At 37.9% G+C, this 23,239-nt stretch overlaps 1 protein-coding gene across 1 annotated transcript in view; it reads left to right on the top strand.

Moving 5' to 3' along the window:
* VAV3 (vav guanine nucleotide exchange factor 3) overlaps window positions 1-23,239 on the top strand; it is a 167,980-nt gene that overhangs the window by 117,173 nt on the left and 27,568 nt on the right. The window contains exon 20 of the mRNA XM_040566157.1: window positions 18,014-18,150. Coding sequence (XP_040422091.1) covers window positions 18,014-18,150 — 137 coding nt within the window. The remainder of the gene's footprint in view (window positions 1-18,013; window positions 18,151-23,239) is intronic.

Raw genomic sequence — 23,239 nt, 5'->3', positions numbered from 1 at the left:
GATGAGCTATCGAGACAAGGCTTTGATAGTCCTGATTGATTGTTGCCTTTCCTTGTTCATCCCAAACATACAGAGAATATCCAGTTTCATAAATAAGAAAAATAGCCTTCTGCAACATTAAGCTCAGTGCTGAAAAACTGGTGTTCAGGAATTTATTTCTTCTCAGCAATGAGGGTAGTTCCCTGTGATCCTGGCCAGATCTCTTGTGGCCTATTGCTGACTGACCGTTAATATCATTTTTGAGGAGAGCAATTTATACTGTTTTTAAGCCGCAGAAAAAGGTCTCCCCAAACCACAAGCCAGCATTAAACAAGCCCCCAGTATTTAGCTTTCCCATGAGCAAGTGAGGAGCTGACTGAAGTCACTAAAAGTATCTCTGTATTACCACTGTCTTCATCAAGATGGATGACACCGAGGCCATGTTTTTTCTTTACTGCAAGAGTTCCTATGTATAGAGTCAAGAAATATATTGATAGGTATGAGGCGTTAGATAATGTAGGTTAACAGTTGTTTTCCTGTCAATAGAATGTGGGCGTGGATACCAATCCCCTTGTTAACAGTTCTTGCCTCTCCTTTCAGACTGAGCAGAGCAAACTATTACAGGCGATATGTTTCTGCATCTTCCTTCAGGACCTTACTCAGAGTCCTGCAGGCATATTTCTTTCTATATTACATATCTTCGGAAAGGTTGTGGGACAGTCTTCCTGACAGCATAGGCTGAAGTGCTACAGTGCATAAGACAATCTTTTCAGCTTTAAATATTGTTTACATTGAACATAAACATGAGTTTTGATGGCTAGTTAAAGTAAATGTGTATATGAAGGAGCAGCTGACTAAATGAACTCGGGAGAAGCCTGAAGGAATACTGAAAGAAAGATGTTTCACAAAACTTGCTTTGGTGATGGAGTTGGTGGTTTGACAAGTCTGAGGTCTTGTGTACTGCTTACTGTTAAGAGAAACTCTAAGGTTCACGATAATGAAACATTTATTGCATCCTGTAACTGAGGAGGAGACTTGGACACTGCTGCATGCAGACTAGCCATAAGGACCTGTTTGTTAGGTCCTTTCGATTTAGCTTTTGAATTTCCATATTATAGGTGAAAACGTAGCCTATATGGCTTATAAAAATAAAGGAAAAACAAGCAACACACCAATAACTAGTTTAGACTTGAAGGAACTCAAACTTTTACTTCTCTGGGAGCTAGTGTCCAGTAACTAACAATTATGTCCAAGTATGTAGAGTTCTGCATGTTTTCCCTAGAGATAATGCTGCAGTGTTTGCGGAGTGTCATATTTCCTAAGTTGCTAAAGACTTCTCTGAAATGTTCTACTGTAATGTAAGCTATAAAACCTAAAATGAACTTTGATTATATATACGTAACACATGCTTAACAATTACGGGTGTTTTATTGGGTTTTGGATGCTTCTCCTTTCCATACGCAGCACCTAAACGTTTTATTCAAGGTGCATTAAAGTATACAGTGTGTGTCTCTAGGAATCTGTGTGAACCAGATGAGTCTCAGGTAAGAACGGGTTTAGCAGGGCAGCTAGGATTTCTCTTGCTGCAGAAGAAGGACTCCGTGCTCCAGGAAGGCAGGCAGGCAATGCTTCTTGCCAACAAAAGTGTAATTCTGAATGTTCTGGAGTGGTTCAAGGAATTGGATTGCAGCTGTAATTTGAGCAACTTTTAGTATTGACTGCTGTGTTTTGACATGTTCTGCATCATGTGGCTGGGACAGCATGGGGGGTTCAAGATCAGATTCAGTTAATTTCTTTGAGGTCACCGGATTCTTAGGAGCAGTTGAGAGGACAGCCCCCTGCAGGTGGATCTCAGCAGCAGTGAATTCAAAGATTCCTTGAACTCTGACTTAATTTGTGAGATTGAATTAAGTCTTTATCCCACATCTTAAAGAAAGTATCTTACATTTAGGTGCTCTGCCTTTGTGCTGCAGCACTAATGCCATTTGCTGAGCTATTGTTGTTTCCCAAGATAATGTATTCATCTTTGTTGTGATACAAGAAAGAACATGTCTAATGTTTTGCACCAAGAAATTTTCCACTAATGCATTTCTGGGCGGTGAAGTAGAGTTTTGTCTTCCAATGAAGCATTTCAAATGCAGTTTAATGAATTTTATTTGGGTTGTTATATTTTAAATTGAAATGATTTTTACATTCCTGTTGGGGCAAGGTATTTTGAAAAGTGCCTGTCCCTTTGGCATCTCAGCAGTGTGCTAACATTTGGAGAAGAACATAGCCTTTAGCCTTTTCTTTTAATTAAACATCAGAAGACCCAGATGCCAAAGGGTAAAATATATTTATTTTTTGAACTCTTTCATCCTTGCCCAGTTGGATTGCAAGATTAGTTTGTAGTTGAGTAATTTAGACTCTTTTGTCTTATTGGATGTGTTTTGGGGACAGTCTCTAGATCTTGAGCAACTAACACTTTATTTTTCTCTTGAGTAATATGGTGTTTCATACATGCTGAGCATGTATAAATATAACTTTTAAAGTGAGGTAGGTTAACAGTTCTATAGCATCATTTTTTCTACATAAAAAACTATCAGCTTGGAGTGTTCTGGGAAAAATGTCACTGTGGGGGGGGAGTTGGCAGGCACAAAAAATAAGATTGGGATGAAAGTGGACAAAATGGGCATTGTATGATCAATAAAACCAAAATGATACTGTTTTGCATTTTAATAAACAATACAGCACAATTTTAAAAAAGTAAAAATAAGAGGGGAAAAAGATGTGTGCAGACCTGAAGTTGCCTTTAGTTTCCATGGCAAGTAGAAAGGAATTGCATAGTATTTTGCTAATGTTTATTGGGACCTGTAAATCTCTTATTCATCCTCAAGAGAAATACTGTGTTTACCCATGTATTTCCATATCTGATTTTAATCTTCAGGGTACTGTTGTTCTCCGAGGGCAAAACAAAGTAAGGCAATGATTGATTAAAAATAGTCAAAAAGTTACTGAATTTTAACATACTCTAAAGCATATGGTTTCTTTTTTGTGGCTCACTCATTTAACTAAATCAGTATTTGATCACTACTTCAAAGTAATTCTCACACAAAGAATTTGGGAAACAGCGTAAAACTAAAAGCATCCACCCCATGGGAGAAAAAAGACTGCTGAAAATTCACAGAAGAGAGGCTCACAGAACTGCCTCAGCCTTCTGCCTAAGGAAGATTTTGCAGCTTGGTAGAAGGGGCCAGAGGCAAGACCCTGAGAAACTGATGTAGCTCTTCAGAAGAGTTTTTAATCTGCTCACCTCTTTGAGCTTCCAAGAGAAGAGAACAATGAGGCTGAGTTGGGCTGTGGGCCAAGCTTGCCCAGGTTCGCTTCTTGAATGGTAACCAATTAAATGGATGCTTAGGGATAGAATACCGAGTGAGATGTTGTGGTACTTCCCCCCCCCCCCCACCCCCCCGGTAGCTTCTGGTTTTGTTTCTTAGCTCCTAAGAAAACTATATGGAAACTCTTTTTTCACTTTTTGAGCCAATCTAAAGTCTTGATATTCACAGCATCCTTTCACTATTACTTTCGTGATTAGTCATGTGAATGAAGTACTTGTTATTTTAAAGCTGCTGTCTGTTTCTACTTTCTTTTTTTTTTTAAACCAAGAAAGTGAATAGTAAATGGATATTTTCTCTTTTCACGCTGTGCAACTCTTGAGTTATCTCTGTCATATCCCTTCTAGTCATCTCTTCCAGCCCTTACCTGCTTAATTCTTCTGATACAGAACTTTTTGGTACCTCTGACCATACTTTTTGCTTGTCTGCATGCTCATAGATCCAAGAATGATCTTTCTCACCAAAACTGCATGCGGTATTGAAAATACAGATACCGTATTTGAGATACAGCCCAATAATGAACTTTTCTAGTTCTGTGGCTTACTCCTAGAACTTACTCCTCGACATTTCTTTGAATTGGTACACAGCTATATTAGATTATGATTCTAAAGAATTGATTTTAAAGAATTTTTATCAATTACTCCAAGATCTGTTGTTTAAATAATAGTAGCTGCTTGAGTCCATCATTGTGTGTGAATATTCCTACCTTTTTATTAATTACTTTGTATTTAAGTTACATCTTACATGAAGTTATGAAAAGAGCTCCAAAGGTTTTCTGCAGTCTAAGCTAATCTATGATCTATCATCCTATTGTACAGACACTTCAGTTCATGAAATCTCCATTTCTTTGTAAGTAATGTTCTTCTCAAAGAAACAATTTTGCATCTTCTGCAAGCCTTATTAACCCATTATTTACTCCATTTCAGTACTGCTTATCAATTTTTTGAACAATAAAAACCAAGTACTTACAAGGGGGAGACCTTCTTGGAAACCTATTCGGGGGAAAAAAAAATACTAGTACAATCTTCTACTTCCTATGCTTTTGCTGCTTCTTTTCTGTGGGAACTGTCTAATCATGAAAACTGGAAGAGAGCCTGATAGTGAGTCCTGTTAAAAGTAAACCTGCTTTGCTGATCTGTTAGTGTATCTATCATCTTGATCCTCATGTTCGTTGTCTACTTCTAAACTGTGTGCCCCATTTTTCTTTTTTTTATTTGTTGCATTAGTTATCTATATTTATCTGTATATTTGCAAATTCTGGTTTAATAGTAGACTTTACCAAGCTGCCTGGTACAAACATGAGATATTCATATGGGGGCATCTATTGATATCAACTGAATTGCTTTAAAGCACTGCTTTCACACTCAATGTCATTTATTTCTCTGATACTGAGGCTGTTTTAAGAAATAGGTTATAGATCATGATTAACAACTCAGCAATTTCATATTTGAATTCATTTAGCACTGAAGAGTCATTCCGAGTAGTGACAGTACAAAATTGATCTGATTGAATTTTTTTTTTTGGTGGGATCAATTAGTTCAACCCTCTTGTTTTAATTCTTTGATGTTGTTCATCCAGGAAAAAAAAGGTAAGGTAACTTTATAAGGAATTCAAAAAGTACTTGAGTTCAGCTTTCTTTACTGCTCTTGCTGACCTGCAAATAAACAGAAGACTTGTTCAGTCTTGCACTATTCATAGCTTGCATTTCTTAATCTATAGTGCGTAACAGGGAATTAAATAGTAACTTTATTATCTGGTACCTTGAAAACTGCCACGGTTCATAACCTTAGAGGTTATTCTTTAACCAACTCATTTGGAGTGGCAGATGTGGGGAGAGGAAAGAACATGAAGCTCTGTCTTTTAGTTCACATGGTAAGGCAGCATGTTTACTCTTCTTGGATTTTTTTTCCCCTTAATTGGATTTGACAGCAGCAAATCGTATGAATTATGAAACAGTAACAAAAGATGCAGATGTGGATCCCAGCTTTTCTTCCAGAGTAATGGGTCATTTCTGGCAATAGCAGTTGTCTTGCAAGTACCACTGATGATTTTAGTAGAGTGAAATTTGCATAATGCCACTAAATTTTCGACAATTTAATTTTTTTCTCCTGTAAGATCCTACAATTTGCCTTATGTTTTTCCTTCATCTTTTTTTTCTTGATCACGGAGAGAAGAGGATAAATGGGGAGAGGCTCAAAAGGATGAGTAAAAGAATTACAAAGATTTAAATCTGACTGTTCTTGGGTGTTTTACCCTGCTTTTGTTAGCACTGTTTCTGATGCATTGAAATCCTGTAGGTGTAAGTAGCTCTGCACATGGCTCAGGCATCTGAGAAATGTTGAGTGATCAACTAAGCTCGAAGTGCTGATGCTGGGATTTAAATGTGTAAAGGGCATTCATTGTCAGAGCAGCATTTTTGGGGGGAAGAACCAACTCCATGAGCTCTGCTGATGTCAGTTTGATCTCTGGTGGTTCTTTGATGTAACTACAGGCTGCTGCCACAAGGTGTGGTCTTCCTTCCCCACCTGGTTATTCCCTCACTGTATTTTTTTAAACTGTAACGGTTGGTTGTCTGGTTATAGGACTAAGTTGCTTCAGAAAGTTGATGAAACGTCATGAGAGGAGGTGGTGGTGACGAGGGCATGATAAGTGATTTCCTCTGTGATCGGGTTGGTGAACCAGTGCAGTCCTGTGGCCGCGCATTTAGTGGGGGGTGCAACAGAAACCATTCACACTGGGTTCTGTGCAACATTAACTCTCATCCTTTGTTGCTTTGTGACATGATTTGTGTCCTAACAAATTTCCCGGCGTTTGCTGGAGTACACAATCCATATTCACTCTGCAAATAAAACGTAGGAGATCTCTCACTATTGGGAAGATGTAGATGAGGGGTATACATGTGTTTATTTTATTTTCTTAAGTAGAAATTCGGAAGGAAAGAAACCAAAAAGTCTTAAGATGTAGCCTGATTGTTATGGCGAGACTGACATCTAGACAGAGGACTAGAAGTGATTCCTGTCTCTGCCTGTGATGATTTAGCAATAACAATTTATTTCAACAAAAAAGTGACCGTTGATCACTTTATTGTACACTTGCATTTATATCTTTATGGGGAACACCCTTTTACTGCTTGTTTATTTATCATGTGATCCATTTTCAAGTTAAGTACATAAATGATAACAGAAAATTAAGCTATTTAATTTTTTAAACAATTTTTGGATTTGTACTAAAATTGCAAATAATTTTCTTTGTTAAGAAGGGAGGGAGTTTGCAGAAATTAGTGCATCAGAGTTGCGTGTAGATTGTGATATGCCAGTCATGCCAGAAGAGAGAGGGTACTTTATAAATGAGAAGAGCGAGATAAAATAACATGTAGGACATGCATGTATGTACAGATTTTGTTACATTCATTGGGTACTTGAAACATGACCTGAGTTTCTGTGTGCAGGTATGTTGACTGAATGAGGCTAGGGATACTACAAACGCATAGAAAAGCTGGACATATCACAAAATACCATGCCCTTTGGATTTCTTCCAAGTTACTTGCATAGACTGCCGGTACTTCAAATGTGCAAAGTATGCAGGATAAAAACAAAATCACAAGTATGTATTGGGGATAAACAATTTGATCTACATTGTGGTAACAGTGAAATCACAACTCATCCTTGTTTTTACTGTTACGAATTTTTTAATGAAAGCAAGTTTTGCTATTTTCAAACTGTAGTCTATACGAAAAAGATATCAGTAGGTGTACTTTTTGAAACCATGTTTCAGGCAAAACAGCAGTGTCCCTTCACTGCTTAATGCAGTGCCACAATTCTTGACAGTGCTTGTCTATATAGATGTTTCCATGCAAAGAATCTTTATTCTGTGCTGAGATTTTTTTTTGTATGTAGGGTAAGAGCTGCCCATTAAGAAGTAAAAGATACCTGCCACAAGAAGGGTAGAGGCTAACAAGAAGAAATATTGCTTGAGGAGGAAGACCACAAGAGTGTTTAACTTGGAATGCTGAAGGATTATGCAGCATTATGAAGAGGGTGCGTGCAAGCGAGCTTAATCCGTCATTTGCTGGAACCTGCCTGCTTTGTCAGGCATCTGCCACTTCCTGCTCGTGTTATGTAATCATTTAAAGCAACTCTTTTGCCAGAGAGTTTGTTTCTTGTAATTAGCAGAAACTGAGAGGAAGGTCTTTTATCTTAGAGTCAGATGCTATTAGTCAATACAGAGCGCAAAAGAAATATGAAAGATAATTTTTATTTTTGTGGTGTCTGATGAATAAAATCTCAGCACATTTCCGGTAATGCGTATTTTTAAGTTCTATTTGAGACCTGCAAAAGATGCTAGCTGGCTCAAGTCTGCCTTTTTATAGATTATAATATGTACAGTTACCATCTTGCTGTCCACAAGTTACTTAAGTGTACAGATAGCACAGTCAGCAGGATGACTAATTCCATTTGTGCTGATTAGACTTGTTGAGAGGTAGGGTTGCCTCCCGTCATGCTGTGCTTTCAGGTACGCTGAAAGAGAGATTGGACTATCATACTGTTACTGCAGTGTATATGTTTTTTAGAAAGGACAATTTTTTGTTGTTACTGAACTGACCAACTTTTGTTCAAAATTAGTCAGTGAATGTGCTACAGCTTACTCAACAGAAAATGCTGAGGTCCTGTTCAAGGTTCATGACATTTCATAGTATTAAATTTAGCTTACAAAGTTGGCTCTTGTTCTCCAGCATTTTTCTTCTGACTCCTTGCCACAGAATTATCCCTGGGCCTGCAGAAGATAGTATAAAAAATACAGCTCGAAGTAATTACTTCTCTGAAGTCATGGATTATTATTTTTTTCTTCCAAGATTTGTCCCTTTTTTTCAGAGCCTTTTGCTGCATGCAGCTTCCTTCTGTCCGGGCACACCTTCATAGCTTGTCTATAGTATCTGCCCAGTAAAAGTTGTTAGCTCCTCAGGGCATATACTTGTTTGAACAAATACACCTTTTAGAATGCCCTACCTGTCTTTGGGACCACATTAAAAGACATGGTAATTAACAATGGTTAATCTTTATACCTTGTACCTTTATATAAAGCAGCACTTTATTTACCGCTATTTTAAATTCATACGATAAAACTCTGGTTTGCTCAGTTTTTAAGCAAATAATGAGGATTCTTAATTTTGAAGCAATATTATTTTTAAAATTCATATTCCTGATTCACTCAGTAGATTACACTAAATAAAATGTCATTAATTTGTCAATAGAAGCAAAACCAGTGTATTTTTGAAACCTGATTATTCTTTGTTTATTCACATAACAATATTTTAGCACTAGGGCATATCTAATGCTTGTTCAGAGTGCTGAGATTCTTTTCAATCTAGACAATTCCAAAATCCCTTACTCTACCAAAGATACCTACTTACATCACTGAAAGTAAGGACTGGTTGCCTGCATAAGTTTTTGAAAAAAACATGAGAGATTATACAAAACATATGTTTGAAAGAAGACATGCTATGAAACAGAAAAAAAGTGTTTCAGTGAAAGAAAAGTAGTTTTCAGTCCAGTTATAAATGTGAATGTGACCCTTGTAAAGTTAGTGACCTTCCTAGCTCTCTGCCCCTTTCTATCAGTGCAGTCTTTTCAAAACTGCCTTTTTGGAAAGGATAAACTGCAGACGTCAAAGTTTTAAATACTAAATACAAATTTCTGGGTATAAACAATAAGCAGTGAAGGGCACAACCAGGTCTTCCAGAGCTGTGCACTGAAGTTTTCAGTGTCAAGCTTGAAATACAACTGGAGTTTAGTGAAGAGGTCTCATGTACTTGAGATATTTGAAAATGGGATTCTTTATTCCTACAGTGACATACGGATGTACAAGACCAAAGTGTGCGTATCTGTTAAGAAATAAAGCTAAGCAAAGCATTAAGTTCAGCCTTGACTTGGCAGCCGCTACTGAGGGAGGAGTATCTACTGCAGTGAGTGTCAAAGCACCTGTGCTGCTAATATTACTAATGCTGCTCTTATTGTCACTGAGCATTAAAAAGAGCTATCCTCAAATATCTTTGCTGAAAAAAAAACCACCAAAACCACTAGCTAACTAGTGCTGTTGTTCAGAGCGAGGAAAGATGTCTCTGTGCATTGTTCTTAAACCAAACTACTTCAATCTTAAATATTTCTACACAGGTTTATTTTTACAAGTTGCACAATTTCAAAAATTCAACCATGTAAATTGAATAACACAGCTAGACTCGTTTATTTTCCATGTAGTGAACTCTTGGCTATGATCTGCAGTGTAACTCCAAGTTTTGTGTGGGTTTTCTCTGGAAATGGAGCTACAGCTACTTATCAGGAGAATTTTTGGTAACGATTAGGTCTACAAAACCCAAAGAAGCAAAAGGACTTCCTAAGTTGTAGTGTTTTTCTGTTTCTGGTAACAAGTTGTTGATCAGACTGTTAGCAGACAGATTTTTTCCTCCCACACAGCATCATTTTAGTTGATGGTTGACCATTTTTGCAGAGGTCTTTGCCAAGAATACAGCTTACATACACAGCATTAAAGAGAAATGGTGGAAAAAGTCTTTGAATAATTACAGGAAATGGAGATTTGATGAGCAGTAAAGGACTGGAGGGAACTCTGAGTGCTGCTTCAAGATCTTCAAGGAGATACAATAGTAGGAACAGTTGAGGGAGAACAGTCATGGGGAACGGGTTAGAGAGCTTTGATCTCTTTGGTAGTTTTGTTTGTCCTGTAGGATGGCAGTCCTGAAATCTCCTGTCTTGAAGTGAAAGAGAAATATGAATGTGGTTTGGAGTGTGTTACAAATTCATCATCTGAATCATGAGACAGTGAAGCTGTCCTCCGTCTGTGCTAGGGAGTTCTCTGTTTATGGAAGGGAGTTCTGGCTGGGCTGCATAAGCAGAAATTTAAACAGTTGAATAAGGCTAATGGCAACTATTAATTTTTTAAGAATCAGCCTTCTGAAGTCTTCTGACTTAAATTCGAGTGAAACAGCAAAACCATTGTTTGTGGTTAGTCATGTGAAAAACACGGAGTCTTTACTGAATATTACTCAAAGACAAACCTGTAATCAGAAGACAAACAGAAGTGAAACATTCAAAATTGATTCTTGGGTACCCTCAACATTTCAGTCATCTTGCCTGGATATAAGATTTATGTGCAATATCTAAAATTAGAACTTTTAATTATGATGACATTCAAAAATAATGACTTAAGATGGGGAGAATAATAAGTTCAATTAAAATATCTTTTGAGGTGTGTCTATGTACTTATTCACTGAATTAATTTTATCCAATAGTAATTATTTAAATTATTGCCTCTCTGAAAAGGGCACTTTAAAGACTGCGCTGACATGTTCCATGAGTTCTGTAATTTGTCAGAAGTTACTCAGCCTAAAAGTAAAAAACAAACAAAACCAAACAAAACCCCAACCACAACTATTGTCTTCCATGTCTTTAGTAGACAGTCCTGCAAGCTGAGTGGTGGTGTTGCTGTACTTGGGTCCTCTCACCAGCTACGAAGTCTTTCTTGAAAGCTTTTCCCTTTGGCAGTAACTGTATAATGCTACTGACTTCCCCAGTTGCAGAAGTAGATGCCACTGATTAGGAATTAAGAAGCAGTTCTCTTGATAAAATGCAAGAGAAAAATGCTTTTAATTCTGCAAGGAAATCATTGGGAACAGGAATTTAAAACAATGATGGACACAAAGCTAGAAGGGCTGATTTGAAGAACATACAGAGTGCTGTAGGACTTTGTTTTTATGTATTCCATGCTCAGAGTAGAACATCTCTTTAATTAGCTTTTAATAATATTAGTGTTGAACCAAGATGTTGCCAAGAAAGGTAGTAAAACTTAGGGTTTTTTGTGTGTATAAAATCAACAAATTGTCATGGATGCTCAGTTTGTAAGTGTAACTCCATCCACCTGCTCTTCACACTCCTGTCCCTAAGAACCCATCTATTTTCCTCTTTAAGTGATTTTTTTAAGCTCCTTATTACTTTATTATCTGCAGTTATGCTTGATCTGAAATCTTCACAGCCTAACTTGACTGACTGTAGTATAAATGCTAATTTTGGATTCCTTTGCTTTTACTTAAATGTGGGGTTTACTTTGTCTGTTAGTCTTTAGTTTGTGCTGTTAATACATTTACTACACTGTGGGTCACTGTTCAGATATTTAATCTGATGACTCAACGAGGTGCTGCCGTGAGTTGCTTTGCCCTTATTTCCTTGTTGAAGGGTGAAGTTGGCTGGAGATGTCTGCTCTGAGAACTGAGACAGAGTATTTCTTCTCGTCTTTGCTATGGGAGGCTTATCAATCACAGGATGTCAGTCTGTTCCTTGTCCTTGCTGTACAGCCTGCTTTTCTGCAGCTATAAAAATAAGTAACAAAGGTTTGGAACAAGTTCAGAGTTTCCAAATAGACACCTAGCATGCTCTTTTGGGGAAAGAAAGAACAGAATTAGTGAGACTTCATGTCATTTCCTGTAAGAAAAGCAGCTCTCTTTGTGTTGAGGTTCTGGAAACATCAAGATGTGGCCCTGGCAGATGGTCTGAAATTCTTTCAAATTCAAAGCTTCTTGAAGTCAGGAGGCTTTCTTCAATTATGTTAGTGGCTTTTGGATCAGTTTATAAATATTTGGTAACTGGGATGTATTTTTCCTAGAGAAAAAGTAAGTCAGTCTTCCTTCAAGACTCATGTTAACTAGGAGTGCATGTTCAGTGCAGATAAAGCTGTTTTATGCCTTTATGCTTATAGTACATAGTGTATCCACCAATTCACCCTTGTATCCTGGTCTCCCATACTCTGTCATTATTCTGTATATTAAAATGATTCCTGCCCAAAGCAGAAACCACGTTCTGCATTGTTTGGAAATAACAGATGCTGGAATCAATTTTGACATATATAGCTTGTTGTAGGGCATACAGTATGCATGTTGTTGGCCAAAAAAAAAAAGTCAGCATTTTGAAATCTGCATGAAACTCTGAGGGTCATTCAGTGCCTTTCATAAATGGAGAGCTGCTGTAAGGAATACAAGTAGTTTATATGAAGTGATGAGAACATATATAATGGGTATTCTAACTTTGTACTGCTTCAGTTCTAAAACGTAACCTTCTTTGACTCTGGATGCCATCCAGAGGGACCTGGACAGGCTTGAGAGGTGGATCTGTGCGAACCTCATGAACTTCAACAAGGCCAAGTGCAAGTCCTCCACTTGGGCTGGGGCAGTCCCAAGCACAAATCCAGGCTGGGAGGAGAATGGACTGAGAGCAGCTCTGAGGGGAAGGTATTGGAGGTGCTGGTTGATGAGAAGCACAACATGAGCCAGCCATGTGCACTTGCAGCCCAGAAAGCCACCTGTATCCTGGGCTGTATCCAAAGCAGCGTGGCCAGCAGGGTGAGGGAGGGGATTGTCTCGCTCTGTTCTGCTCTCGTGAGACCCCACCTGGAGCCCGGTGTTCAGCTCTGGGGTCCCCAGCACAAGAAGGATGTGGACCCACTAGAGTGAGTTCATCCAGAGGAGGCCATGAGGATGATGAGAGGGCTGGGGCACTTCTCCTGTGAAGACAGGCTGAGAGAGCTGGGGTGCTCAGCCTGGAGAAGAGAAGGCTCTGGGGAGACCTTACAGTGGCTTTCCAGTACCCAAAGGGGGGCTGCAGGAAAGGTGGGGAGGGACTCTTTGTCAGGGAGTGTAGGGATAGGACAAAGGGGTATGGATTTGAACTGAGAGGGGCATTTTAGATTGGACATTCGGAAGAAATTTTTTGGAAGAGATTCTGTAATCAGAGGGTGGTGAGGCACTGGCACAGGCTGCCCAGAGAAGCTGAGGTTGCCCCTTCCCTGGCAGTGTTGGACAGGGCTGTGAGCAACCCGGTGTGGTGGGAGGTGTCCCTGCCCATGGCAGGGCATTGGAACTGGGTGGGCTATAAGGTCCCTTCCAACCCCGACCATACTATGATTCTATGACCCGTAGCTATAAGATTAAAATACTCAAAGGTGTGACGTGTTTTATGAAGGGTATTATTTTTCTATAATGCAGCTAAAATGGTACTTATTTAACTCCTACTCTAGCATGCTTTCTGCTTTTCTCACAAGGTTTGCTTTAGATAATCAATTTGCTTAGCTCTGTGACCCACAGCTTGGCTATGAAGACTTTTCTAGGAATCTTGGTGTTTTTCTCCTTTTCAAGTGAAGCAAGATTTAGGAATTTATTTATGGAATAACTGGGCCAGTTTGTTGCTCCTTGATTTGAAGGTCAGAAACTGCAAAGCTGGTTTAGCATCTTAAAATTAGGCAGGAAGCTTCCTGACAAAAGTTTTCAGTTACGTAGAAATGTGACCTCATGGAAATCAATGAGATTTTTGTTGGAATGTTATCTGCTTTTAAACATAATCGTGAAAAAAAAAGTATATCTTTTTCCCAGATATTTTTCCAGAAGTTTTCTGGAGTTGTCAGATACACTCGATACTGCAGTTATGTACATCATAATGGCAGTCTCTAATGTTAATTGCATTTTACATTCTAGTCTTTGTTTATTTGTGATAGAAACAGTGTAGAATATTAATCAATGGCTACACTTAAAGCAGTTCTGTAACATACCACTATTTCCTGTCTGTTTTGTTTTCCAGCAAGTACTCAGGTTTGTTAACAAGTGTATTTGTGATGAATCCGTGTGCAAATTAAGAAAGTAACCTCTAGAATATTTTTCTTGTCTATCCTGAGCTTGCCTGAGCTTCAGTCAAACACTTGGTATACAGGCTCAGAGGAACTGATCTGTTACGAGAGGAGGCTAGAAACTTGGCTCATTTAGACTAGCAGAATGAAAGTTAGAAGGGGTATGATAGCTGTCTGTAACAAATGCAGGCAGGGAAAAGAACTGTTCAGCCTGTAACCACTAGGTGAAATGGATCTAAGTTGGCCATGAACTGATTTATGTTGGACTGTAGAAAATGCTGAAATGGAAGTTGTGAAATGAACAGTAGCAACAAACAAATTAGTTTTAGGATAAGCTTGCTAAACAGATAAAATTGAATGAGCTGGTTACTCTGATAAGAATGGATGGGATTAGATCCATCACACCTCTCTGTACTGTAATTAACATTGCTGTAGGATTTTACAGAATTAAGCATATTGAATTGTATGAAAGTATTCTAGGCATAGTATATTTTAACATGATTAATTCTTCGTTATATCTTAAATAATTCTGCTAGTTCACACACTGCACTTTTCCAAATTCTATTGGCCTGGTTTTCAGAGATGCTAAAAATCATAATTACCAGTGAAATACTGGTAAATAAAAATTACAAGTAATTTTACACATTTATGATTAACTTAATAATTTCAGAAATGTATTGTCTTAAAGGAAAATAAACCGCTGCAAACAATAGGATTTGCACTGAAAAATGTATGAGAATTTCTTCATTCTCACCTGAGATTAATACAAAGGTGGCGTTTTAAGTATGTTGTTTCTGCACATTAGTAATGTGATAAACTAAATCACCTGATACACAGTTTCATAAAGCAAATAATGTTTTTATAGGTTTGGTTAGACTTCCATGTATGTCTCTAAGATGAGGGCATGCTCACAGTTAATCATGTATGCAGAGCTATCATTTATGTTGTGATGAGGAAGTTTTCTTGCATTAGGATGAAGTTGTCAGCTTTGAGTAGCTGCTTGTATGCAGCATTGCTTTCATTTGCCACACAATAGGTGCAGTGTTTCTTGATGCTCAATCAGAATTTCTAAGCATGACAGAATTAAGCTGAGAAATAAAGCAAGGTCTGGTATTTACCTAAGTAGAATAATGGCCTAGTAATAATTAGGTGCCCATTTTAGGTATACCAGTAACCTGAAGAAATAGTAAAAGTTATGATGTAATTCGGATTGAGTAATGTAGGAACTGGTATTTTGCTTAATGTTTCATCAGCACTTGGGAGTATTATTTATTCTTAACTACAGAGTAGTAATTATTGAACGTGATTTCTTTCATGTTTCATACAATTTAGAGGAGATCATGTAAGAGATGACAAATAATTGTGCTTCTTGCCGCCTAAATTGCAATAATGATCTTGCAGCACAATTAGGTCTTTTCCAGACGTACCAATCCTTTCTGTTAGAAGTTAATCACTAACCTGGTCTCCTATGACGGGACGATGTGCTTAGTAGATGAGGGAAAGGGAGGTTGTTTAAATGGATTTTAGCAGAGCATTTCACACTTTTCCACAGTATTTTTTTAGGAGAAACTGTCTGCTTGTGGCTTGCACAGGTGAACAGTTAGCTGGGTGAAGAACTGGCTGGATCTCTGGGTTCAGAGAGTCCTAGTGAATGGAGGTCAGCCCGCTTGGCGGCTGGTCACCAGTGGTGTTCCTCTGGGCTCGGTGTCGGGGCCTGTTTTGTTTAATGTTCGATCTAAATGTGGGGACTGAGTGGGCCCTCGGTGTCTTTGCGGACAGTACCAAGTCAGGTGGGATTGTTGATCTGCTTGTGGCTTTGTGGAGGGATCTGAATAGTTGGGATCGATGGGCCGAGTCCAATCACATCACACTCAAGAAGGCTAAGTGCTGGTTCTGATTTTGGGTCATAACCCCATGCAGTGGTACAGGTTTGGGGAAGAGTGGCTGGAAAGTTGCCCAGCAGAAAAGGACCTGGGGGAGCTTGTTGACAGCCGACTGAGCGTGAGCCAGCAGTGTGCCCAGGTGGCCAAAACACATATGGCATCCTGGCCTGCATCAGAAATAGTGTGGCCAACAGGACTTAGGGAGGTGATTATCCTCTTGATTACGGCACTGGTGAGACCACAATTTGGATATTGTGTTCTGTTTAGGGTCCTTCACTGCAGGTAGGATAGCGAGTTGCTTGAGTGTTTGCAGAGAAGAGCTGTGAAGCTGGTGAAGGGACTAGAAAACAAGACACATGAGAAGCAGCTAAGGGAATTGGGTTTGTTTAGTCTGGAGGAAAGGAGGCTGAGGGGAGACCTCATTGCTCTCTACAACTACCAGAAAGGAGGCTGCAGTGAGGAGGGTGGTGTCAGTTTCTTTTCTCAGGTAACAAGTGACAGGATGCGAGGAAATGGTCTCAAATTGCAACAGGAGAGGTTTAGATTGAACATGAAGAAGAATCTTCTTGGAGAAGGGTGGTCATGAGCTGGAATGGGATGCCCAGAGAAGTGAGGGAGTCACCGTCCGTGGAGATATTTTAGAGATGTGTGGGTGTAGCACTAAGAGACATGGTTTAGTGATGGGACTTGGTAGGTCAGGTTGGTGGTTGGACGTGATCTTGAAAGTCAAACCCAGGTGACCCTGATTCTATTACTTTCCAGTAAGAAGCTGTTTAAACATGGCTGCCCAGTGACCTTGACTTTGTGTGCCTTCACTCTTATTCGTACTATTAGTATACATTCTTACAAAATCTTACTTAAACAAAAAAGTTTGAGGTTAAGATTATAAATGGATATGCCCACTTAATTATAGTAATCTTGAAAATTCCATGTGGAGCTAAAACCAGGGAAATTATTACACAAAGTATAATTTAAAGGTAGAGGGAGAGTGATCAACAGTAGACCTGTTCTATTGAAACGATGCTTTCCTTGGCAGTATAAAGACTGAAAAAAATGCTATCGTAACATCTTTTAAGTCTTCGTTATGTTTCTTATGGAGCTGGCACTTTTTCACTTGATTTCAAGTATTCTTATAGTATCACAGGACACTGTTTTAGTGCAATAGACTAACTGTCCATAATGCTTTAAGTATTTTTTTTTAAAGTGCAATTATAGTTATAAGAACATGGAGTTAGAGTACCCACAATTTTCTCTTCGTGCTGAAATCTCCCTCCCCCTTATTTCATATCTACTGGGGAGGGCTCTTGAACTGTAGTCAGAAACAATGACTTAGTTCTTTGTAGAGGTAGCAAGAATAATCTTTGAGTGAAATATTTTGTTTCTGTAGGGGTGGATTGCTCCCTTTAAATAAAGAAATAAATGTGGTTCAGCTGTCTAAATGCAGCCGGTATTCATTTAGAAGTAGTAGTGTGCAACCAGAGTTCTTGTCTTGAAAATGAAACATTAAATTGATCTAAGCTTCACTACATGTAACCCAAAATATTGTCAAAAATGAAGGAATGTCAGCCTTATTCTCTTGAACATGTTCACAACAGCAGTAGGCTCTTCAGTAATATTGATCTAAAAGCTATGAGATTGTCCATATTGGTATTTTTAATACCTGTTCATCACAATTTTTTGCTTAGAATTACAAAAATAACATTGGGATTTGAACAATACACAGATCCAGGGATCTCTGCACTTATAGAAGGAAGAGGAGGGAAAGGAATGAAGGCGGAGGCTCTTCTAGGAAGAGTCTTCATGGAAATGAAACAAACTTTGCCCTAAGAAGAAGGAAGGAAAATTATTTTTTTCCTGCCCTTTTTATTTAAAAATAGTTAAAAAAAAAAAAAAAAAAAAAGTTAGGCTGTATGTGATGATAAACTTTTATGAGGTAATAACCAGGTGAAAGAAATAGTCTGCCTTTGTGCCATAGTCAGGTACCTATTAAACAGTGTCTTTTGGATGCTTTTATGGTCTTTATGCTTCATAAATTGTTGCTAACTAAAATATATTTGATTTTTTAATTTGTTTTTTGTTTGTTTGTTTTTGGTTCAGGTTTACCAAAAATGCAAGTAATTCGAAACTACAATGGAATACCCCAACCGGCGCCACAAGATGGTCCACCGTTGCATATCCAGATTGGGGACACTATTGAACTTATTACAGGCGATGCACATAGCTTATTTTGGCAGGTACTGTATGGTTTACCAAATAGCCATTAATCCCAGATAACAAATGTGTTGATATTTTGCTTTTGTAACTTCCTTTTTTTTTTTTTTGAACAAGGAAAATCTGATTTGTTTTAACCAAAATAAATATCTAATACAACTGTTCTTACTTTTGAAGTACCAACAGTACCTACATTGTGTAAGGCTTGAATGTTGCAGCCTTAGAGTAAAAGTCGTATTGAGTAAATCTGCAAGAACAGGACATAGGTAGCAATCCTTCCATTGAAATTATAGGAGTTAAGGAGAGTGTTTGACATATAAATGGCAAAGTCCTATGTATTTTCACTCATTGCTTCTCCGGCATGGCAGAACTGGAATCTGTATTGGCAAAACTCAGTTACAGGTATTAGATTTATAGGGGAGAGAAATTGCTCTGCAAAACAGAACCACACCTTAGCATCTTGATTACCTCTCAAGTCATTTGAGGGTAGTTTTTATGTACAGAGGACAAGTATAATCTATTGACGGCAACATTAGTTACCTTGATAGAAATTCAGTATCACATAATACATATCACTACTGTTAATGAAATTTCTTTTTAGTTGAGCACTATGACGAAGAATTAAAAATGCTGGAAAGTTTATGTACTTTAAAGATAGATGTGTGAAAATGTCATGTTTTCTTGTTTTTTTTTTCATACTAGAATCCTGCATACTACTGATATTATTGGATTATAGATTATTGGATTGAAAATAGAGCAAAATAGAAGAACATTCAGGGTATTAATAGAACAATAACAGGGAAGCATCAGCTGTCTTCGATTGTTGTAGCCGTTTGATTTTTTTTTTGATTTTATTTTTCTTTATGGCTATATTAAATTAATAAATATAGTCATAAAAGCTTGGTCTGTAACATGAATTAAGACATAATTGTTTTTCGCTGGCTTCAGTGAGGATGATCTTCTCCAAACTATTCAGGACAGAATCAGTGAACTCTGTTCCTATACTTCTGGGTGATCCTGAACAACTTTTAACCTGGGGAGGTCATAACCAATAGAATTGTGTTATCTATTAAATAATATGTAAATAATTGTAAAAGAAAAATAAATTGCTATATTGCAGACCGATGATATTTCACATTGTGAAAAATAAATTTTGTCAAACGTTGGTAGTCAGATTTTTGCCTATATAGATTTATATTTAGGGCTTTGTTCTTAAATTCTGATTCAGAGAAGTACTTAAGCATGTTCTTGATTTGGGATCAAGTGACCAAGTAGACAGTATAATTATCAGACTAATACACTTCGTACAAGCTAGAATTATTGTGACCTTGTGGGACTAATTCTATTGTTATGTCCATATCCATCCATCCATCAACTCAATCTACTGGAATTATCGTCAATGTTATTTGTACCTATCATGTTAAGTGATTTAGCTAGAATCAAATTGTGTTCAGCTAGCAGAAACTGGAAAGTGGGCGAGGCTTTTTCCTCAGAAGCCGCAGTAACAGTTTTGAATCTTAGTGAAAATTCTCATGTTCAGTAGAATCACTCAGGAAATCTTTTCCTTAACAAGTGGTCTTGTCACAGACTGCTCAATAAAGATTTTCATAAGACTTGTGACAACATCTATATTTTAAAATGCATATTAAGAAAACTTCAAAACATATTTTTATGAAAATCTAAATTTTATTCGAGGCGTTTTAGAATAACTTGTAGCTGACCTGCAAAACAGTAACATAAGAATGGATTTTTAAGTGCACCATTGCTCATTTTAGAAATTCAAATTATTGTAATAGAGAAGTATTTGTGGTTTAATTTTTTCATTCTTTACAGTATATCAAACACCCCAAGTTATTAAGCAATACTTACTTTAAACTACAGCTGGAAAGCAATACTATCAAATGTGTTTTGACACATATCAAAATTCTGTGAAGTTAATGTTTGCATGAATGATTGTATAGCAGTTACTGTGGTAATTCTGCAGTCAGTCAAGGCTGTACACAGACATGAATCTACCTGTTACACAGCCTGGAAAACAGAAGCAGGATTTTTTTTTCTGTGATGGTCTTCCCAGAGACCATCTGACCAATCACAGAGACAATAAGATGGTTGAGATATGTATTTCTGTATGCTGTGCATTTGCTTTCTGCCTCCCCACTAGTATCATTCAAAACCTAAGCTTTCTTTGAAGAGAAGGTGCAAGGGGATTGATACTATCACAAGTAATCTTACTGTTCTCAGTAAACACTTGTGTAGAAAAAGGATGGTCCTGTGCTGATCTTCTTGTATCCCATTTTGCATGACTGCTTTTCTTTCCTGTCAAGGTGCAGAACTGGAAGAGCCATGCTCTTTGCCTAGGTGTTGCTTGTTTATCCTCACTTACAGAATGAAATTAAAAAAAAAAAAAAAGGGGTGGGGGTGGGGGAGATTGAGAGTGGGTGGGTGGAGAGAAATTTTGACATTTTAAATGGAAATTTCAGACCCTTAACCAGAGCACTACTAGTTGTTTCAGCTGTAATAGTGTACCTTTTGAAGTAGTCTTGTTTTTATTGTGGACGTGAGCATTTCTCTCCTCTCCAGAGTTTGCTCCGAGTAAACTGGTACCTGCTTAACCAGAGGGCAGGCTTTCAGGGGTGCCATGATGCCTGCCATAAGATATAATGTAATTCTAGCTTTGCAGGTTTCCACTGCAATTACCCACCATCCTCAGGCAATCGTCTTTCTCAAATATGCTGAAAGAGTACAGGTAATTCCTGGGCTGATTCTTTCCATTCTCAAAACCAGCTTTTCTTTAATGCAAATTAAACCCATATCAAGTAATTGCTAATACAGATGTCCTTCCTAATGCTTCAGTAGTTAGTAGTCCTGCTGTAAACATCCAAAAGACATTAAGTATATTGTAAATATACTTATGATATAAAACTGGAAATTGTGTTTAAGAGCGAATTAATTTTTCTATGTTGCAATGTAATGACAACCCACTGGGACAGTGGAAAATGATGTTGTTACACGCTACTGTGTGAAAAAAGTCAGAATGTGGAGAGGAACTAGCATGAGCTCTTTATCTTTTCTGTACAAATATGGAGCATAATTCTCATTTGGGAAGAATTTTGCAGAAAACTAGGAGTTACTGTGTGATTGCTGCTAAGAGAGGGAAATATGAATCTGATGTCTCTGTTCAAAGTAGTTAACCTCAAGCTAAACTGAAAATATTCATTTTAAGACTTTCCAGATAGTCAGTTGATGTACCCCAAAACACGATGGGTGTTGGCTTTGATAAAGTATTTTAAAGGCTCAATGTGTAGCAGATGGAAGGAGGTAAGCTTTCTGATCCTGAAAGGGTATGCTTTGAGAGGGAGCAGCTTAGAGCTAGCTAACAGGAGCTACTCTGCCCAGAGAGCATGCAGAAGAAAACTTGGTTTTGCTGGGAAAAGAGCAGATCTGGAATATGGTTCCTACTCATACATGTTAAAACGTTGCATTTCTGTATATTTTTTTTTTGGGGGGGGAGGGGCCAAAAAAACCCAAACAAACACCAAAAAAACAAGGGAAGTAAGGACTGGAAGTTGAGAGAGAATATAGACTTCAGCTTCCTCAGTCTGAGGTGGGAGCTAAGTAGAAGGGAAAGAGGAAGAGCTTGAAGCACTTCTTTGCTCAGATGAAACGATGATAGAACATAAGGGCCATAATTTATACATCAGAGAACTTCCCTGTTAAATAGTTCCTAAGTTTTCCCTGAGCACCGGAGTAGATGTGCTGTGTGTCTAGTTTTTCCTTTATTTGCAATTTTTGTCTTTTCAAGGAATTTCTCATAAATGAGCAGAATTTGGATGGATGTTCTTAAGCATCCTCTAGAATTATGCTGCTTTGCCTTGAATTTAGATGAAAGGAATTCAATAGAGAGCTAGACTGAATTAGGTCTGAAAACTGCTTTTGTCCTGGTTTGGTGTTTTCCATGTAATGCTGATGCTGGTTGAAAATGTTTATAGAGGGAGAGGTTTTTAATTACTTTCATTTAAAATACCAATAATTTTTGAGTTCCCTATATAGATTCTGTATATTGCTAGACTATATTGGAAAAGTGGGTGATTTTACTGTGCAGCTTTGTAGGCTGTAGCAGGTCATTAATAGGAGATGATCTTAATTTCACATTGAGGTATCATAGCTGTATATTGGGTTAAGATTTTCAGTGTATGTTACAATGCCCCTTGTTTGTTAGGCAATTTAAAACTCTTATCTTGAAGGGTCTCGTGGAAAAGTCGCTTTCTCATATTAATGGTAGTCTGTATTTCTTACTGAACTTATTTTTCTGGCTGTTGCATGTATATCATGTAATCTGTCCTGCATAGCATTTCCCTCTCTGGCTGTGGGATAAGTTCATGCATGTGTAAGTCATGCATGAGTACTGCAGCAGCAAGGACTTCTGTGAGAGAGGCTTGTTTCTCTCCTGTCATGCAACTTTTAGGATATAGGCAGGTGGACTGTACTGAATTTTCCTAATTTTAGTCTTTCAGCGTGAAGTAGAGTTAACAGTAAATATGTTCTGATATTCTGCTGAATACAGGCAGCATTCATTCATTGTGGTTCTTACAACATTCTTACCTGTAGCCGTGATGTTTATGATACATACAAATAAACTGGTATTGAACTTAGAGTTACCTAATGTCTTCTGAAATACTGGGGAGGCAGCACTGTAAAAGTGCTCTCTGAAAGTGAAAACTGGGCTTTTTTCTTTCAGTTTGTGATTTTTCCATCCAACTCGTGTCTTTCTTCACCAGATACTTTGCAGTAAACAAAAAAAAAAAGGGTGAAGGACACAATAATTAATAATTTTTTAGGTATCCTGGAATGCTAGCTCTGTGCAAGCCCACTGAAGTTGCTGCGCATTGCATAGCTAAATAGCAGGGAGGAGTCTGGAAATAGCGGAAGTGTCATTTGACTTGGGAATGCCTCTTCCGTCAACACAGGTACAAGAGTAGCGAGTAAGCCTCTAGTCTTGCTGAGAGTGTCATTGAAAGAAATGGACTGAAGGGCTTCATTGGCCCTTATATATATTAATATGTACGAATACATGTACCCACATGAACATACATATTAAAACATAAATACAAT

The sequence above is a fragment of the Cygnus olor genome, chromosome 8 (genome assembly GCF_009769625.2).
Source record: "Cygnus olor isolate bCygOlo1 chromosome 8, bCygOlo1.pri.v2, whole genome shotgun sequence".
Lineage (NCBI taxonomy): Eukaryota > Metazoa > Chordata > Aves > Anseriformes > Anatidae > Cygnus > Cygnus olor.
The sequence above is the reverse complement of the archived record's forward strand: the minus strand, read 5'-3'. Positions and strand labels throughout refer to the sequence as shown.